This window comes from Nannospalax galili, unplaced genomic scaffold (assembly GCF_000622305.1).
Source record: "Nannospalax galili isolate Female #2095 unplaced genomic scaffold, S.galili_v1.0 scaffold218, whole genome shotgun sequence".
Classification (NCBI taxonomy): Eukaryota; Metazoa; Chordata; class Mammalia; order Rodentia; family Spalacidae; genus Nannospalax; species Nannospalax galili.
The window spans coordinates 682,409-695,530 of record NW_008343207.1 but is presented as its reverse complement, the minus strand read 5'-3'; the positions used below and the strand labels follow the sequence as shown (position 1 = coordinate 695,530).

Below are 13,122 nucleotides of genomic sequence, written 5' to 3'. Positions count from 1 at the left end.
CCTTGAGCAGATCACATCACTGCTTCATCCACATTTTGGTGTCAAGGAGCAGTAAAAGACGGAGGCTGACAAGATGGCTTAGCAGATAAAGTGGCCTGAGTTCAATTCCTGGGATCCACATGGCGGAGGAGAGAAAAGATTCCTGTAAGTTGTCCTCCAACCGCCACATGTGAGCTGTCGTATATGATCACAAGTGTACACACACACACACACACACACACACACACACACAAATAAGTAAACATAATTTTTTTTTTCTTTTTTGAGACAGGGTCTCCCTGTAGCCCCAGCTGTCCTGGAACTCGCTATGCAGACCAGGCTGGCCTTGAACTCACAAAGATCCATCTGCCTCTGCCTCCCAAGTGCTGGGATTAAAGGCGTGCACCACCATGACTGGCCCAGTAAACATAATTTTTAAAAAAGAAAAGATGGGGGGCTGGAGAGTTGGCTCAGTGGTTAAGAACACTAGTTGTTCTTGCATAAGACCCAGGTTTGAATCCCAGCACCCACATGGCAGCTAACAATTGTCCGTAACTCCTGTCCCAGGGATCCAACAGCCTCTTCTGACCTCTGAAGGCATGGGTGCACTTACCTACATGCAGGCAATACACGAATACACATAAAATAAAAATAATAAATAAAATTTAAAAAAAAAAAAGAGAAAGAAAAGATGGACCAAGCATGGTGGCACACACCACATGTAATCCCAACACTTGGTGTTGGAAATAAGATCTGAGGTCCAAGGATCGCACAGATATCACACAAAGAACATGAAAGTAACTCAGCAGGACAATTTTCACTTCTGTAAAAGGCTGTGTTGCCTCATCCAGGTAGTAAGTGAGAGCACTCAGAGCAGGACATTTGATAGGGTTTTACCCTACCAAAGTACCCCATTGGCTGGGGTCTGACTGAGAAAAAAAAAAAAAAAAAAGAAAAGAAAAGAAAAAAGAAAAAAGGTAAGCAGGTCTCAAAAAAAAAAAAAAAAAAAGGTGGGACAGAGTAAAACCCAAGTAGTTGAAGACCTAACAATCTAAGAATTTGTAAAATTTACCTGATAATCGGCCACCCCATTGAGAGATCCTGGAGACAAGAACCAAAGAAAATAATCTCTAATATGTAAAAGTGAGAGCTAGTGAGAGGAGCCCAGGGTGACTCAGGTGCTAAGTAGGGGCCAGGGGGGTCCAGCCCACCTCAGCTGCCTATTGGCTGTCCTCTGGCTAACCCCTGGGCCCTCACTCCACTCCCACGTGAGGCCTCCTCTTTCATCCAAAGACCTCTTTTGTCACAATGATTGACCCAAGGATGAGCATGTGATCCAAGCCACTCCACTTTTCCCAGCCATTAGCATCAGTGCTTTCTACTTTTTTGTTTTTGTTTGTTTGTTTTTATTTTGGACAGGGTCTCATGAGGCCCAGGCTGGCCTTGAACTTGCTATGGAGCCAGGATGACCTCAAACTCCCAACACTCCTAAGCTCTAGCCTCCCAAGTGCTAGGATCACAAGCCTGTGACAGCACCTGGGTTATTCTCCATGACTGCGTGTGACTGACCCATACCTCCTTCGTTAGATCTGCAGCAGGAGGCCAAGGCCACCCACCCCAGCCTCACTCAGGCAACTGCCTGAAGGGGGTCCCCTTCAATAAGAAACTCAGGCTCCCAGGTAGCAGAAGAGGAGGGCCTGGCCCACCCTAAACGAGATCTACTGAAGCCCCCACAGGCTGAGCGTCCCAACTTGCTCCCCACCTCCATCCCAGGCCCTAGGCCAGAATAGGTATGACTTCTCTACCCACCACCAGGCAGCCCTGATGAACTGGGTCCCTTCTCCTGGCCCTTTGTATTATGACAGAAAAGAGGTCACTGGGAAGCCAGAAGAATTCACAGGGGCACACCCTATGCCAGACAGAAGTGGTTGAGGTTTGGGAAGTGTATTGAAACTCAGACCCTGGATCTGTGGGTACCTAATGGGGACTGAGGCTGCTGGGTGAGGGCTGGGCATGTGAACTTCTTCAGTACTCACAGTGGCCGTGGGATATAGCCCCAGGAGCCAGAGGCACAAGGGGACTGTGACTCACCTATAACCCCCCCAGAATGCCTATGGAGTCAGACTGCAAGGCTCCTGATTTCAAGGATGACCACTGGGGTCTTCACCCTGCCTCAGCGCAGGTCCCACCTCAGCCAGGCCAACCTTGAACAAGGGGCTCAACCTTGTCAAGCCATGTACAAGGTACACATGATCCCTACCCTGGTAGGACATAAAGCAAGTAATCAGAATCATTTTAGAGTAAGTTGCACAGGGAACCAGCCTAGAGTGGTTCTAATACAGGGAGTCAGGACAGCAGGTGGGGGCAACTGGTGGCCAGGAAGCATCTTCAAGAGAGTCCATCTGCAGGCTGGGGGTGAAGATCGGTATCGGAGTACTTGCTCAAGGTGAGTGCCTCTCTGGATCACTCCCCAGCATCACAAAATAAAAAGCAGTTACATTTGATTCGAAACACATGAGAACACCGGAGCATAGAAGCTGGGGTAAAGCATTCCATGAAGAAGGAATGATGCATGTAAAGGCCCTGGGGCAGGAAAGAGCATGAGGAGTTGGAGAAAAGAAAGGCCTGTGGTTGGTCAGGCAGCAGGAGCTGATGAGGAAGGACTGACAGGACCGGGGTAGGCGGGCTGGAAGCTAAATACAGGAAGGGTCCAAGCCAGGGTGTGTGTGTGTGTGTGTGTGTGTGTGTGTGTGTGTGCATGTGTGTGTGTGTGCATGCGCGCACATGAACGAGTACACATATTTGGAGGCCAGACAACAACCTCAGGTATCCTTCCTCAGGAGTTATCTCCTTAGTTTTTGAGACAAGGTCTCTCACTGACCTCGGCCCCAGGGATCCTCCTGTCTCTGCCTCCCCACTACTGGGATTACAGACATGCACTACCAAGTCCAGCTTTTTTGACCTGGCTCTGAGGAGTCTCATCCTTGCATGGCAAGTGTATTGCTGACAGCCATCTCCCCAGTCCAGAAGTGGCTTTTTGGTGTTCCATCTATGCATTCAGGAGGACAGCCCAGGAGGGACTCCAGCAGCCATGGGTGCCAGCTGGTGGCAGCTGGTTGATCCAGCCAGTCTGCTAAACATCCCTTGGGTAAACATTTGGGAGCTGAGAGTCGAGTGCCAGGCATTGGCCCCAACACTGGGGACGGAACAACGAATGCCACAATGGTCCTTGACCTCCTGGCTTGGCATTCCCATAGGGACAAAGTGACAGAAGAAAAAAGCCCAATGCACAGGTAAATGGCAATGTCTCAGGTCAAAAGAAAAAGCAAGGCAGGTGATGGGGTGGAGAATGGGCAGTGGGGCCTACGGTGTCAACCATGAGGCCAAAGTGGGTATCCCAAGCAAGTGCAACCTGAGTCAACCTGGAAGAGATGACAAAGCCAGGTGGGCTCTTGTCAGGGGGATGTCGCAGTCATGGAAGGCCTGGGCATTGCACAAGGGGAACGAGAGAGGACAGGCTAGAGAGGTATCAGAGCAGAGGATAGTGATCTCATGGCCCAAGGCAGCAACTGTCTAGCTGAGCCTCTCCAGGAAGAGGCCTGGGATCTCTCTAGGAACCAGGGGGAGCACAGGAGGCAGAAGACTTCTCAAGAATCCAGGTGTCAGGTACGGTGACAATAGCTGCCTAGAGATGGGAGACTCAGACTTCCCTGTGGTTCATTGTGGGATGCAGAAAGATCAAGTGATGGCTGTCCCCAAGGCCTTGGCCAGAGGCTGCAGGATAGAGAACCACAGGCCAAGTCAATCAGGAAGGAGGCAAGAACAGGCCTGGAGGTGAGGAGGAGGGGGCCAGGGCAAAGTGAGCCATCTGGGACCCCAAAGTCCTCATTGGAGGTCAAGGCTGGAGTTCAAAGGAAAGGTCAAGGTCTGGGGGCCAGTTCAGGGGTGAGTAGGGCCAAAGCAGTGGTGAGCAGTGAGACAGACATGTACCATCAGAGGAACATGGTTGAGGTGAGCCAGAGATGTGCCAACAGTGAGCCCCCAGGAGCAAAGGAGGCCCTGGACCAGAGAGAACCTCAAAAACAAGCAGAGGACCAACAGCTAAAGTGACCCAAGAGCCCTTCTAGAAGCTTCTAGGGAAGGTGGCAGGAACTTCATTCCAATATCAGGAAACAAGCAAGGGTCAGGCCGCTCCCATTCCTTCCCCTCTCCATCAGGAAGAGGAGGGGGATGGGGAAGGCAAGGAGACAGGAAAGCCCCAGGCCTGCCTTGCCTGGAAAGATGCAAAGCACCCCCCACCCCCTGCCCAAGGCTGGAGGCCCATGGGACCCTGGCTTCAGAGGCAGGCTGAGCAAGGCCTGCCTGTTTTGGGTTGAGTTTCCTTTGCAACTGAGTGGATTCTGATTCTGCTTTGGGCCAATGGATTGGGGGCGGGGTCTCTGTTTTTGTTTTCTGTTTTCCATTTTTATTTACTTATATTTTTAAATTTAAGGGTTTTTGTTTTGTTTGGCGGCGGGGGGGGGGGGTTAGGCTGATTCACAGTGCAGCTCAGGCTGGCCTGTAATTGGCAACCCTCCTGCTGAGATTCACAGCCAGAGCCCAGCATTCCAGGTAGCCAAGTTCTCAGAGCTAGGGTGAATCAGGGTGAGTTAATGTGAGAGGCTCAGCCAGTGTCAGTCCTTCCAGGAAAGGTTATGGGATGCTTCCAGGAATGAAAGCCTGGGGCTTTCACCAGGAGGATCTGGCCTCATAACAGCCAAATAGGAGGACCCAGAGACCCTACATATGCACATGGTGACACCAAATGCTTTGTTATCTTTTTGCTGTGCTCGTGCTAGGCAAGCACCCAGTCCTGGTGCCACATCCCTCAGCACATAGGACCACACATCAGCACGTGTGCACATGTGAGTATGTCCACATGTGCCCACAAGATGATCCATTTGCCTGCATCCACATGTGGATACGAAGCAATGCCTGTGGTACATCAAAACACGCATGTCCACAAGCATCAGCATATGGCCACACAGAGAACATGTACCCCAGCACGTCCACAGACACCATCTTCTGGGCACACACCAACAGTTGTGTGTAAAAACAGACACTTCACTGGGGACATAAGGACAAGTGGATCCACCAAGAACGAGGAGGAAACAGAAATAAACCAACAGAGATCTAAAAATAGCCAGTCTGCAGCCACTGCCCTGCAGAAAGCTGAAAAGGCCCCTGGGGGAGGAAGCCTTGGGGACCCTAAACCGGGCAACAGGAAGGCAGAAGCGGGGCAAGTTACTGTCCATCTCTGTGCGTCTGTCTCCTTCAATAAAGCAGCTGTTTAGACACTCACTGAAACGTGTTAACAAGTGTCAAATACTCTGGTGTAATATAAGCGCCCATGCACTGCTATCTGCCACCAGCCCCAGCTTTTAACTGCCAGGCCAAGGAGATCTGCCAAAGGACACAAAATAACTCAAGGCAGCGCCAAGATGTCCCAGGCTAGCCCAACTCCTGAGTGTTCCCTGGGGCTCTGTGGAGAGTTGAGAGAGGAGGGAAAACAGGATTCAGGTTGAGGAGGGGAAGGGGAGAAAGCAACGTGACCTCCAGTGCAGAGAGCATCCCCATGTCACATTGAGCCTGAGGCCTCTAGTGTGTAGCTGGTGGGTCAAATGAAGGTACAGCCCCTGAGCCTGGAACTCCCGAAGGAGACCGTCAGCAGATGAGATAAAGCATTGATTCTAACAGGACAGCACAGGGGACCCAGTCCCAGACACACAGGTCATGGGGCCCATTGTGGAAGGTGGCGGTGTGCAACATGGGCAGTTGCCTGCCGGGCGGTCCCTGTGCTGGTGGGCTCATTCTGGGACATTTTCACACATACCCCAGAGAAGTGATAGGGAATTATCTTTTCAGCTGTTTCTGTAACTGACAAGGGTCTCCAGCCCTCCATCAGCACTTAACAACAACTAAAAGAGGTGAAGGAGCAAGAGGAGCCAGCGTTGTCCCTCCACAACTCCACCATGCACAGACCCTGTGTTTAATTCATTTGGCAATTCCTTGGGAAAGCTATATATCTCTTCATTTATGATTTTACTAAAGTTTCTTTTTTAATTAACAATTTTATCTTTATGTATGAATGTTTTGCTTGCATGTTTGTTAAGTGCACCACATGTGTGTAGTGCCGGACAACTGGAATCAGATAGATGTTAGCCAACAAGTGAGATCTGGGAACCAAACCCAGATCCTCTGCAAGAGCAGCAAGTACTCTTAACTGCAGAGCCAGCTCTCCAGCTCCTCATTTATGATTTTCAATGAGACATATAACACATGAAAACATTCTCCATTTTGGGGTTTTTTTTTAAATATTTTATTAGTTATTTTATGTGTATGAGTGTATTGCCTACATGTCTGTGAGTGTACCCATGTCATGCAATGCTGTGGAGGTCAGAAGAGGGCATTGGATTCCCCCAGAACTGGAGTTAAGAATGGTTAGTAGCCACCATGTGGGTCCTGGGAATCAAACCCGGGTCCTCTGCAAGAGCAGTCAGTGCTCTTAACCGCTGAGCCATCTCTCCAGCTCCCTTGTTTTTGTTTTTAAATAAAGCCAGGTGTGGGGCTGGAGAATCAGACGCCCTCTTCTGACCTCCGAGGCATTGCACGGCAAAGGTGCACTCACATACATGCAGGCAATACACTCACACACATAAAATAATAAAAATAAATAAAATATTTTTAAAAAATAAGCCAGGTGAGTTAGTGCAGGCCTGTAACCCCAACACTCAGGAAGCTAAAGCAGAAGGATTTCAAGTACCAAGACAGGCTAGCCTGGGCTACACAGTGAAACCCTGTCTCAAAGAACCGAAAACAAAAAAATAATCCTGGGAGCTGATGAGATAGTTCACTGGATAAAGGTGCTTCTCACCTAAATTCGAACCCTAAGACTGATAGGGAGGAATGAAACAACTCTCTAAAGTTGTCCTCTGACCTCCACAAGCATGGTGTGGCACACCCAATACACACACAAATAAACACATAGGTTTTTGTTTTGTTTTGTCTTGTTTGTCTTTTGAGACAGGGTCTCCTTGTAGCCCTAGCTGTCCCAGCACTAGGCTGGGAAGCATCCCACTCCAGGCTTAGCATTTCCCTACCAAGCCAGGTCACAAACAATCCTTCAGTTTGTTGAGTGGACAGAGGTCATGAATGCTTCATTTCCAGATCTTCCACTTAAAAAGCCCCTTTCCAAGGCACACTATCTGCATGGACAGGAAGGACACAGTAGCCTCATATGCCCAGAAGTCATGGAGCTCTGCTTCAGCTAGGGTTGCCTATTAGTCTCTAGAAGCTATGTGGAGGTTGCCAGCACTAACTTCCCACCTCCCAACCTGGGCATCTTTTTTTCTTCATAAACATCAGTGATTGAGAATTTACTTTTCACTCCAAGAATCTAAGTGAGCTGCTGCTTGGGAAACACTATGAACCAGGAACCATTACCATGTCACCCACCAATCCAAGACCAAGTCAGCAGAGGCAGTGAGGGAGGATCCAGGTGTTCAGGAGCTGGACCTGTGACCTTATGGAGAGAGCTCAAAGGGCTGGAGCCCACAAGGATTGGCTTTGGACCAGAAGCACATCAGGGAGATGGACCATGGACGGAGATGGAATCCCAGTGATTGTAGGCAGAAAGAAAATATTTTTTGAACTCCCAGAAATAAATGACACAATAGAATAATAGTAATAGTGATAACAAATGCTCTTTCAGAGGTTTTTTTGTTTATTTTGGGTTTTTTTGTTTGTTTGTTTTGTTTTGAGACAGGGTCTCCCTGCAGCCCCAGCTGGACCGGAAGTCACTATGTAGACCAAGCTGGCCTTGAACTCACAGAGATCCGCCTGCCTCTGCCTCCCAAGTGCTGGGATTAAAGGTGTGCGCCACCACGCCCAGCTAACACATAGTTTTTTAAAAATCATGAATCCAGCATTATCTTCATGGATCCAGCACTATCTCATGTGTCTTGTTCATACCCTTCCGTACCTTCTTCTAATCAGTGAAAAGTACTAACATTAAAGATACACACTATTTGAGGGCTTTTTTTTGGTTTGGTTTGGTTGGTTTGTTGGTGGTGGTGGTGATTTTTGTTTTGGGAGTTTCGTTTTATTTTTTTGTCTTTTTTGGGGGCAGTGTCTCCCTGTAGCCCCGGCTAGCCTGGAACTCACTATGTAGAGCAGGCTGGCCTTAAACTCACAGAGATTCGCCTGCCTCTGCCTCTCCAGTGCTGAGGTGAAAGGCGTGCGCCACCACGCCCGGCTTGTTGTTGTCTTTTTGAGAGAGGGTCTCCCTGAGCCCCAGCTGAAACTCACAAAGATTTGCCTGCCTTTGCTTCCCAAGTGCTGAGACTAAAGATGTGTGCCACCACACCAGACTTCTTTGAGGTTCTTGTTGTTGTTTTATAGTAGTGAGGACTGAACCCAGAGTTTTGCTCATACTAGGCAAGCACTCTACCACTGAGTTATAGCTCCAACTTTCTTTTTTTTTTTTTTTGGGTCTTTTTGAGACAGGGTCTCCCTGTAGCCCCAGCTGTCCTGGAACTCACTATATAGACCAGGCTGGCCTTGAACTCACAGAGATCTACCTGCCTCTCCCTCCCAAGTGCTGGGATTAAAGGCATGCGCCACCACACCGAGCTCCAACTTTCTTTTCACTTTTCATTTCAAGATAGGATCTCACTAAATTGTCCAGGAGACTTTAAACTCACTGTGTAGCCCAGGCAAGTCTTTAACTTGTAATTCTGCCTGTTTCCAAGTAGCTGGGTTGACAGGTGGGAGCAGCAGATGAGGGTCTTTAACATAAACAGCACCAGAGATTTTCTCAATCAGCTGTGTGTTTCCATAACCTTACCCTTCATCTAGTTCCTTTTTTTGAAAACTCCGTTTAGCAGCAGCGCAGTGAACAGCTCTTGATTTCTCCTACCAAAGCGTAGACCCAGTGTACAAAGCGTAGACCCAGACCTGGATTCCTGCCCAATCCATCACAGGCCGTGCTCCGACCTTTGCCATGGCCCAGATTCCTTATCTGTAGGAAGAAGGAATTCCACTCCTGGCCTGTTTCACAGAGCTGTAGTTGGATTCAAAGGAGCAGGCGCATGGGGCATTTCCAAATGCGCTTGTAATCGCCTCTGTAAATCCCTCAGGGAGGCAAACCAGATCTGACCCCTGTCTTACAGCTGAGAAAACTGGGCTTACAAGCAATGGAACTGGCCCCAGTCCCCACCTAGTACATGGCACAGCAGGCCTGCACCCCCAGGCTATGGAAACTGTCACTGATTACAGAAACTTCACTGACATGGAAATTGTCACCTACTCATTTTCAAAGTGTGTGTGTGTGTGTGTGTGTGTGTGTTCTTGCCAAACTTATGGGGCTGAAGATGTAAATCAAAGCTACCAGACAGTCAAAAAGGGTGAATGTGTCAACAGAGGAGGTCAGGGAAGCAGTCCCACAGTTTATCACTGGAGTATAGCTGGTACCTACCAAAATCCAAAAGGAGCTCACCTGTGGGTCCACAGGCTCCATGACCAAGAATCCACACTGTGGAAGTGTCTGTGGGCACACACAGAGGGTACGTGTTCTCTGTAGGCAGTGACTAATGAAATTGCTAGTCAACAGAGGACTGGTAAATAAAGGAATATCATGTAGTGATTAAAAAGATGTGATAGGTTGACATGTTCTGTCTGACATGCAATAATCTCCCAGCAGGACTGGGGTGATGGCTCAGGGGGGCAAAGTGCTTGTTGTGCAACATGAGGACCTGAGTTCTGATTCTTAGAATCCAAATGAAAGCTGGGCATGGTACCATACTTCTGTAACCCCAGCACTGGGGTAGGTAGAGATAAGCAGATCACAGGGCCTCACTGGCCAACTAGTCTAGTGGAAAAGGTGAACTCCAGATTCAGTGAGGGAGCCTGACTCAAAAAATAAGGTGGAGAATGATGGAGGAAGACACCCAATGTCACATTCTGGTCTCTACATGTGCACACAAAGGCAAGCACACCCACATAAGTGTGCATACACACACACACACACACACACAGTCTTTGAGCAGTATCACTGAACAGAATACAAATCACAGAACACGTACTACAGTTCATGTTTCTGTAAAAGATCCTCATCAAGGCTGGGAGATGGCCCAAGTTTGAATGTTAAAAGCCAAGGTTGAACACACGTGCCTGGAGCCCGAAGCACTGTGGGGAGTGGACACAGGAGGACAGCTGGGGCTTTTTGCTGGCTACCAGCCTAGCTCCAGGTTCAGTGAGAGACCATCTTAAGGGAATAAGGCAGTGGAAAGTGATAAAGCAGGACACCCAGTGTCATCCTCTGGCCTCTGCACACCTCCCCACACACATTATATATTCATTTGTGATTGTATATACATACATAAAGGCCGAAAAAGATAGATACCTATGATAATAACATCTGGAGAAGAAAATAAAATAGAGAACTCTCTCCTTTTTCTACTACTTGAACTGCACGTGTGTGTGTGTGTGTGTGTGTGTGTGTGTGTATGTGTGTGTGTGTGTGTACAGCCTCTTGTGCAAGAGGTGCTGGGGATGGAACCCTGGGTCTCCTAAATGCTGGGCAAATGTTCTACCACTGAGCAATACCCCCACTCTTCAAATATTGTTTTACGACCAAGTATCCCTGTCTTTTATATATAAACTTATTTAAATAACAAAAAAAAAAGCACACAAAATGAAAATCAAAGCACAAAGCCCCTATTCAAGTTGCACAGGGCAAGAGTGGCCAAAGACAACTCTAGGGAACTCCCTCCACCCTTCGCCCAGCCCCTCAACACCAGCTTTCTTCTCTCACAGGAGGCTCTCGGGTTGGCTTCAGCCTGGGCATCTAAGCAGCGGCTGCTTGAGGCTGGGCGTGTCTTCCTGTCTTCCTTCCTTCACGCCACTCAGCCCCCAACCAATCGCCTTGGGGATTTTCATACGTAGGGTGCTGGAAACTCTCACTGAAACTTTAAGCCCCAAGCACCTAGCTGTGGACAACTCAGGCTGAGGTGGTTTTCCTTTCTGGAAACCCAGAGCAGATGGGGCCAACAGTTGGGGCAGACATGGGAGGGTGGAACCCAGACACCCCCACAGACACTCTCAGCCTCTATGCCAACACAAGAAAGAAAACACCCTGCAAAGAGACTGAGAATGGGCTGAGAGTCTGTTTCACCCCATGCAGCCCTCACTCCTGAACAGGAGAGCAGGGCTCACAGCTGGGACACTTGCCCACACTACCCGAAACAGGCTGCTTGAGGAACCGGCATCATGCCCCCTTGCTGGGTACGCCCACCATGTACACATAGCCCTGTCCTGGCACTATTGAGACCATAGGCTGCCACTAAGATAAAGTTGGAACTGCTACTTTGACAATTCCAACGTAGAGGCCCAGGCAGTGCAACAACACCTACCCACAACCCCAGAGACAGAACTGCCACACAGGACTTCAATGCAACCAGAACTTCAAGGAACCAGGCCTAACAATCCAAAGCCCTAAAAATGAAGGCAGTGTGGCCAAGAGGACTCAGAAATGCCCAGCAGGACCTCCAGGAAACCACCTACAGCTTCATCTTGAAGTCCAGTTGGGACTTGAGAGGTGGGTATCAGACCTAAGTTGGTGTGGCCTTCACTCATTCCCTCCTCCATTCACCCTGTGCTGGGGCACAGTCTGCAACATGGACACAGGTTCCCATTCTTAAATGAGGTGTAAACAAACCAGCTGAAGGGAGAAATGTCAACCCATGTGACATTGTCCCCTTCACCCCAGTCCCACCTTTAGCTAAAATGTTCAAAACAGGCAGGCCTCAATTTCCCCTCCAGGGGCTGACTGGTCAGGGACTCTAAGGCACTCTTAGCTGGCAAGTAATAACTCTGTAATCTCCTGACCTTCATGAGCTCCAGACTCATTGCGAGGCTCTGGGGGCAGAGTCTGTGGCTTGAACGTCACCGCCTGCCTAATGTGGGTCCCTGGTTGAAAGGGCAACAGGGCCTGAGGCTGCGGATCAGGAGAGGCCCGGCTGTGTGCACTCGGCAGACTTGGCCAGAGCCTGCCTCTGCCTGAGCGTCGGGAGGAAAGCAGCTTAGCCCTCAGGGCTGGCGCAGGCAGTGTGGGGGCGAGCCAGGGCATCGCTGGGGCATTTGGGCGGGAGGAGCCTGGTGGAGCACCCACTGGGGGCTGGGTACCCGTGGGAGTCACAAAGAGCGCAGCCCCGGGGTCACCAGACACTGCCACGGTCCGCGGTGTAGAGACGGGCTGGAGGTCAGAGTCACCCACAGCCAGGCCACACTCCGGCCCGGGGGAGGGTCAAGCCCCTGGGGCCGGGTGACTTAGGCCTCCCTCCTTCCTCCAAGCCCCTGAAGTCAGCTCCGAACGCGAAGTCGCTGGACAGGGGCGACCTCCCGGGATGGTGGGATGGTGGCTCTGGTCCCCGGGCGCCACGCTCCTCCGAGGGACGCGTCACTCACCTTGAGCACCTGCTGCTCGATGAGCGAAGGGACCTTGACGATCATGACAGCGCCGAGCACAGCGCACAGCAGTCCCAGGGCGCCCAGCCCCAAGACCACCCAGCGGGCCCTGGAGCTGCCGCCCATCTCCGCGTGCTTCGCCGGGGCTCGCGGGACTCCGGGCCTGCGACAGTGACGATCTAGGCCTCGGAGGCCACAGAGATGAAAGAGTCGACAGAGGTGGGGGCTCCCGCAGCGGCACGAGGAGTCCCGGGTGGCGGCGGGCGAAGCGGCAGCCCGGCAGGTGGCCAGAGGCTTTATGCGCCATGGCCCGGGCCGCACCGCCCCTGGCTCAGAGCGGGATTCGGGTGAGATAGGGGCGGGGCGGGACGGGGCGGGGCTCCGGGCGGGTTGCTTGGGGCGTGGCCTTATTCTGGACACACCCCTCCCTGCTTGGGCAGGGCGCTGGCGGGGCGGTCTAGGCACGTGCCATAGGTGCCAGCATGTCCGCCGTCCACGCCCTTCTGCCCTTCCTTGTCCCACTATGGCCCCGATCGTGCGAGATCTGTGTGAGCAGAAGCGCCTTGCACCGTCTAACCCCACGCCTGGGACCTCTCCTCTCTCCTTCACTGCCTAGGTGTCCTCAGAGCAGCTGCAGCC

At 50.8% G+C, this 13,122-nt stretch overlaps 1 protein-coding gene across 2 annotated transcripts in view; it reads right to left on the bottom strand.

Annotated features, from left to right (window-relative positions):
- Positions 1–12,807, bottom strand: part of Scarb1 (scavenger receptor class B member 1) — a 76,510-nt gene extending 63,703 nt beyond the window's left edge. For both annotated transcript variants that reach the window (XM_008839249.3, XM_008839250.3), the window contains exon 1: positions 12,484–12,807. In XM_008839249.3, the coding sequence (XP_008837471.1) occupies positions 12,484–12,609 (126 nt within the window). In that variant the 5' untranslated portion in view covers positions 12,610–12,807. The remainder of the gene's footprint in view (positions 1–12,483) is intronic.
- Between the last annotated feature and the right edge of the window lie 315 nt (positions 12,808–13,122).